The following is a 7,079-nucleotide window of genomic DNA, read 5'->3' on the forward strand; positions in this document are numbered from 1 at the left end:
GTCAGGCATTAAGCATTATTGATTTTTGCTGCAGCAAATAAAAAACAACAATAATTTATGTTAATAAAATTGTAATAGTTGTCTGTCAACAATATGCGAGCACGCGAAATTGGCGCCAATGCGACATGATTGCCCCTACTGGGATGAGAACGGGCTGAGGCGGAACATTTCAAATCAAATCAATTAGATCGTATCGAATGCTATATAGTAATGCAAAAATGCCGCTGTCTTTTGTCTCTGAACATTTATTTATTGTTGTTGATGGCAGAGAACAACACTCGTCATGAGTGCTCGCTTTTATGTATGCAAATTTTTGCCGCCTTTGCCACCCAGCTGGGTGATCGATTATGCTGGAAGTGAGTTGCAGCAGCCGCTAATCATAATAATTGATTTGTAAATATTTTCTTTCCATTGCAATTGCAATTGCAACACTAATTATAAATCACACAAGGTAGGCTTGAATTTACAGTCTCTGTGCACACATTCATTTCTATCTAGCAGCAAAATTTCTAGCAAAAAAATTCCAATTCAAAGAATTAGCGCCATGCCCTGTATAGTTTGCATTGCGGCTCCCATTTTGTATCCAATTGCTGTGGTCGTCTGGTACAAGATCATTCAACCCACCTTAGCTTGGTTAGCGCCTCCGGAGGAGAGACCGCAGCACCAGAGCCGTCGACCCCACTATAGTCAGCGCCGATCGGCACCAGTCAGATGCCATAATAATCGCTGTCCCTTCTGTGTTGGATGCGTGCGCCATTAAAGGCAGTATAATCTACATATTTCGGATACTTCTTAATAAATATTAATTTTGGGTCGTACGTCTTTCCTTATTTTATAGCACATTCTTCACTTTGAACATGAAAATACCCGCTCTGTGGAATATATTTCTACAACTTTCAGAACTTAACGAATTTTTATTTTCTTCTTCTCTGAAGACAACACTCCAGAAATACTCCGGTAGAAAATTGCACTTAAAGCCCTATTTTCAAAAACTTTTTTTTTTAAATTTTAGGCTAGAAATAAATGAACATATTTTTTTAGAATGGAAGATACTTTCTAAAAAGTAGAAAACTCTTTTTCTTAAAACTGTGTTGCTAATAATTCTTTTTATAACATTAATGAAATATATGTTTTCTGAATACAGTTTCGGTCTTTCATTTCCAATAAATAAAATCAGTGTTGCCAACCAGTGTTTTTTCCCGTCCCCTGTTTGTTTTTGAAATGAGATTGCGGGAAAATATTCGAAATTGCGGGAAGCGGGAATTCTGGCTTTTAAAAATACATTTAGCTTTTTTCCGCTTTTTGTAATTTTCGTTCTCCTTTCCGTCAAAAACAGATTTTTTCCTTCTAAATAGTTGGAAACACTGAAACCCACAAACATTAAACCGAAACATCGATGCTTATATTTTAAATATGGAGCACATAAAATTCCCAACTAGTTAATCCCACTTTTGCGCCACAGCTTATATCTAAAGTAGAAGCGCGTCGACGTTATAAGTTCGCATTATTACTTTTTTCGTTGTTTTTAAATTAGATATTATTATTTAAATTATGTATATTAATCTTGTTTTAATTATTAAGCAAACTTTTTGTTTGCTATTTGTTTATTATTTGCAAACCCTGCAAAACGGTGTTTCTATGTTTTTTTTTCTGATTCATTTTAGATAGCTTTTTAAGGTATTTTTTTTTACACCTTTTTTGCAAATATAATATAGCCCATGTTCACCGTCGATAGTGTAGCTTCCCAACAGTGAAAGAATCCATTAAATCGGTCCAGTAGATTCGGAGCCTTTTCAATTCAAACAAACAATCAAATCTTTACTCTTTATAATTATAATTAGTATAGATATAAAGGTAACCATGCCTTGAAATTTCGAAACATAGTTTCTTAGATTAGAAAAAAATCGTTAACGAAGAAATGAATTTATAAATGAATTTCTAAATAAAATGCGAAATATTTATTAAAATCATTTCTTTAGAGAGGAATACATTTTCCTAAAATAATAAGTTTAAAATACCTTTCTCTTAATATGAAGGTATTTTTTCATAAATGGTATCAGATTAGAAGAACTGTTTAAAAAAAATGTCATTCTTAGATGAAGGTAATTTTCTTTAGTAAAGAAATGCTAAAGATTGTTTAATAATAACAAGAATATTTCTTAACGTTTCGTAAAATATACAAGTGTTTTCTTAGTTCTGAGGTAATTATAACTGAAAAGCATAAATAAACGTTTTAAATAAGTACAAGTAAATGACCAATTTTGTTGACAAAAAATACGAATGTTTCTTAATTTTCTAAGCTTTGTTTTCGTTGAAGAAACAATATTCTAAGTAGTATTACATTGGATAGCAAGTATTTGTATTTATTTGCTTCAATGTCTCGACAAGTTCAGGCTACAAAATTTTTAATATATGTTTTACGTAAGTCACCGAAATATTTCCCACGTAATGTCAGTTTTAGAAATGGATGTTGAAGATGCTTACAGCCAAATGCGACGCCTCTTGGACTCCCATAGGTATGCCTTTATATTTGAAACAAATTAGCAATTATGTAATCGTATTTTAGGCTCAATTGGCAGTCCAAGAAGCGTCGCAATCGACGTCGTAAGCTGCTGAGACGTCAGCGGTATTTGCGCCAAGCTCGGCGATTTGCTGGCGGCCAAGAAAAGTGGAGACGTGCTCCTGGCAAGAGTAATGCCGTTCGTCGAACCTTCTGGCATGCCGCCTGTTGTGTGATGCCTTTCCAGCGATTTTTCCGCATATTCAAGCGCCACAAACTGAGTCGCACCCAAGCCCTGCCACTCGAGATGGTGCGGCAGCCGACCACGGCCAACGCCGAAGAGCCCCTTCAGATGCCCGACGATGAGTGGGAGCGAAGGCGCTCACATCTGCAGGAGCGTCCGCTGCTCGAGAATGTGCGGCACATAATTCGGATGCATTGGACTGGATTTGTGGAACGTATATCGCCGACCTTCTCCTCCGTGGGCAACAACACGCAGCGCGCCGTCGAGGAGTCCACACAGCGGTCGAGGGTCTTCAATTGTTTGCTCAATGGCTGGCTAAACGTTTCAAATAGATTTGTTTATGTTTTTACTTCCATTTATAGATTTCCCAAAAAACCGATGAGGCCCTTGTTACTATCAGTCCGAATTATGTAGAAACTACGCCCACGTTGTACGTCCTCGACCTCACTCGGCCTTCTACAAGGACTGAATAATACACTCGTTGACTATATGCTCAACAATACTCAGATAAGATCTAGCCTGGCCAGCAGTGGAAGCTGTTATCCCGGTGTTTCCACATGTAGAACCAAAAGATTTGTACTACCAAAACCTACAGACCTAAGAGCCACCGAGGCTTGACATCACAAAACTTAACATACTTACCTAAATAACGAACGAACGCAAACATTATTATGTTCTTTAAAATATTTAAAACTTAGCTTTTAATTGTTTATCCACTAAATCAATTGCAATAAACCCAACAACATACCAATAATTCGAGGCATATTGTCCGTCAAATTTAATTCTATATAGAAAAGTTTCCAAGTAATTGTAAGTCTGACCTTACATGCGAAAAAGTTAGATTAAAGGTCTTATTTGCAAACTTGGAAAATAGCTAAATTATTTCAAAAACTAAAAAGGAGCGAGTTTTTTTCTGTGGTAGGCTATACTTACCGGCCATTATCCGATCAGTTGTCACACAGCCAGACCTAGCTACAAGTAGATCCTATCAAAACGATTAAAAAGCCAGTAGCATTTTCTTTCTTACTGTCCAACATAGCTTTCCCGATTGATCTCACAGACATAGCAAGGCTGGAAAGTTCCCAAATATTATTTTGGTGAGAGGATGGAAACTTTGAACTTTCAAAATTCCAATGAATAAAGGTTTAAAATGATTCGAGTAGAACAATGAATTATGAGCTTTAGTATGATCATTGATATCTGACAGGTATACATTGAAAACTATGACCATAGACTAACAACTTGGGCTTAAATTATAATAAGACTTGGGCTTTAATTTTTATAAAACTTACACTATAATATGATCAGCTATATGCTATGTAGAGGTCTTATATCTGGGTCTTCTATCAGACCAAGTATTAATAAGAATAAATGCGTGCATCATATATAGATCAATATTACGATATATATGATATACTGATCCAACAAATAAATTGTAAACTAAGGTATTGAAGTCAGTGCCGTTTTGTGGATGTTAAGCCTTTATAATCAGAGCCGTAGAAACCAGAGCAGTATAAGTACATACTGAGTCTTTTTTGAAACGAATATAATATCTTCTAAAAACTGTATTATTTATTTTTTGAAGTGAAACTTCTTACTTCAGGGTTTTGTCTGCTCGAACGACAACCTTTTCTGTGACACAAGTGGCGACGATCTGGCGATCCTTTTCGATTTTTTTTCGATTTCCCCCAAAAATAAAATCGTTTAACTCGTAAAGCTGAAAAAAAATAATTTTCGTTTTCAATAAGACATTATCAGCGACAATTTCAAGTAATAGTTTGTAAATTTTGGTGTGCATTTGACTTTATGCGATTAATCGACTCTCTAAAAACAAATCGATGTTTAACATTTTTGTGAACATCGATTACATCGATTTCGAACCACGAAGTTTCACTTCAATCGCATGTCTCCCTGACACACAAATTTTTTGTTGTATACTTGTATATATGTTTATTATTATTTATTGTGTTGCATTACAGAGATTAAAGATTAAATAAAATTAGTTTTGAAATAGGTCCCTTCTAGCCTTCAAGGGCGTGGCAGCCACCTCAACCTAACCTAAACTTAATTTCCGAATCAATTATTGTCGCTGCGAACTTTTCTTAAGGAATAGTTTCAAACGCCTTCCAAACAGTAGATCCATCCATAATTGCTCCGAATTGGCACTACCAGCCTCACAATTTGATAGTTTATGCAGACATAAAACAGGGCGTGGTCAATGGCCAATGATCAGCTTAACTATTTACTGGAACAGACGCCTCAAGGCGTTCCACTGTCCATAAACTGGCCATAAAATTGTGAAAACACACAAGCATTTGATTGATAATATTGCCACTAACTAGCCCAACAGGTTGCCAATAGCCGGCCAGTTACAAAGTTGCGCCTTTGCCTTGTCAATGGCATCGAAGCAAACACTTCTCTTCATGGCCAATGTCCCGGCCAGACAGCGAGCGACTCGGAGCTGCCTTTTTATACTCTGTACATGAAATGTATAAGAGTATATTTATATTAGGCTTGCGCGAGCTGAAAAATGTAACGGGCAGAAGGAGGCGTGGCAGACCCCACAAAGTATACATATATATGTATATTCTTGATCAGCGAGACAAGACGTGTCGATCTAGCCCTGTCTGTCTATCCGTCTGTCTGTCCGTATGAACACCTAGATCTCAGAGACTATAAAAGCTAGAGACACCAAATTTTGCACAAAGATGGCTTACGTGTGTACGCTGTGCAAGTTTGTTTTATTTTTTTGATTTTCCCCCCACTTTTCCCCTATGGGGGGTTTCCCGATTTTCCAGTCGTAAAATCGCCTATATCTCGGAGACTATAAGACCTAGGAACACAAAATTTTAGTCCCAGGCGCCTTATGTGAATACGCAGAAAATGTGTATTTTGGAACCACACACATACACGCATAATTATTCTACACATATGTATAGAGTATTTCATAGTCGGGACACCCGACTTTAGTTTCCCTAGTTGTTTTAAGTAATATTTACGAGCTGGTTCATATTTGTGCAGCTTTGAGGCGCCAATGCGACAAAGGCCATTAAATTGGTGTTCTATGATCGAGCAGTTTATGTTTTATTTTATGGTCTTAGTATTATTTATGGAGCCCATCCAAACACTGACTGACCCATATTCCAGTTGTACAGAGTAGTAGCCAATGGCCTAGGCATTTATATATTCGTGTGATTCACAGCAGCTGGCGCCTTTTGAGAAGCCATTAATGTCAGTAGCATTCGAGCCCAGAACTTATGCGCAACAGACATGCGCGAACGTCTCAGAACGAGCGCCTCACGACTGCATTCCATGCCGATCTTTATGGCTGGCGATTTTTCTCCATATGACGACAGCTATATTAATAACATTTAATTTGCCAAAATATTTATGCTTTTCGCTTTGATTTGGTATTTGATTTGGCTGCCACTTGGCTGCCATTTGGCATGCCACGCCCAAGAGGTCTCCTTAATTATGAACGCTAATTTATGAGACTTATATATCAAAGAAATCTGTCACACATTTTATAACACCATTTTCGATTTTTCTGTTCTGCCACGCTACGCCCTCAACATTTTAATTTGGCAGCCATCGATGGCAATTTAATAAATTCTCCCTCTATTCTCTTTGTTGGCAAATTGATGGGGAGCGTTACTTGATTTTACGATGAGAAACTGTTGAGCAATTTAGTGGAATTCTTTCAGATGAATAACACACTTGTAATTTAACGAATGACACCTTGAATACCTATGGAACCTTGACTTGTCACAGTTAGAGCAGTGGCTGGGATGGTCTTAATATTAAAAGGAGGATATCCAATAAATTAAGATTATACAGATTTGTTATAGTCTTGCATGCATCAGAATGTCAACCTATGATGGATTGTTGATTGATTGATTACATTTTCTTTAAAATATCATCCAAACGTTATCCTCCAAACCCACACCCCTTTGATAAAGACTCTAGCCTTCCAATGTTAGTCTTCACATGTTAAAGATACTATGAAATTTTGTTTTCTACTCTTTAAGAATTCGGTAATTGTATCCTAAATACCAGAAAGCACGCACCTATTTGTTTAAAAATATGTTCCTTCTTCGACTAATTTCATTTATGTTGATGTGGACAAGGCCGTATGCAGCTTTTACCAAAAGGGGGGGCCGAATTAAATTTAAAAATTAAAATGTTGATTATATAATGCACGATGTATTTAAAAATATTTCAAAAAAATATTTATGATCAATGAAAACACTTCAACAAATCCAGCTCAGTTCCATTTTAAGGCGAAATAGTGCGTCATAATAATAATAATATAATAATGAAAGTGGGCAAAATTTT

General features: G+C 36.5%; 1 protein-coding gene and 1 long non-coding RNA gene across 2 annotated transcripts; both read left to right on the forward strand.

Annotated features, from left to right (window-relative positions):
- Positions 1–351: 351 nt before the first annotated feature.
- Positions 352–818, forward strand: LOC115624471. The gene is made up of 2 exons (XR_003995472.1): positions 352–451; positions 502–818. It is a non-coding gene; the product is annotated as an uncharacterized LOC115624471 (long non-coding RNA).
- A 1,623-nt stretch (positions 819–2,441) lies between these two features.
- Positions 2,442–3,255, forward strand: LOC115624469. The gene is made up of 4 exons (XM_030519172.1): positions 2,442–2,516; positions 2,567–3,032; positions 3,107–3,174; positions 3,252–3,255. Exons 1-4 carry the CDS (start codon positions 2,449–2,451, stop codon positions 3,253–3,255), a joined length of 606 nt encoding a protein of 201 aa, XP_030375032.1. The 5' UTR covers positions 2,442–2,448.
- The last annotated feature ends 3,824 nt before the right edge of the window (positions 3,256–7,079 follow it).

Source organism: Scaptodrosophila lebanonensis, unplaced genomic scaffold, assembly GCF_003285725.1.
Source record: "Scaptodrosophila lebanonensis strain 11010-0011.00,11010-0021.00 unplaced genomic scaffold, SlebRS2 tig00000056-arrow-arrow-pilon, whole genome shotgun sequence".
In the NCBI taxonomy this organism is placed as follows: domain Eukaryota; kingdom Metazoa; phylum Arthropoda; class Insecta; order Diptera; family Drosophilidae; genus Scaptodrosophila; species Scaptodrosophila lebanonensis.

What these genes read in the sequence shown, in the direction of transcription:
- LOC115624469 (XM_030519172.1), top strand. Translation starts at nt 2,449, where the DNA reads ATGTCAGTTTTAGAAATGGATGTTGAAGATGCTTACAGCCAAATGCGA. An exon ending in CGCCTCTTGGACTCCCATAG is followed by an intron (nt 2,517 to 2,566) that starts GTATGCCTTTAT and finishes ATCGTATTTTAG; the next exon opens with GCTCAATTGGCAGTCCAAGA. An exon ending in AGTCCACACAGCGGTCGAGG is followed by an intron (nt 3,033 to 3,106) that starts GTCTTCAATTGT and finishes TTCCATTTATAG; the next exon opens with ATTTCCCAAAAAACCGATGA.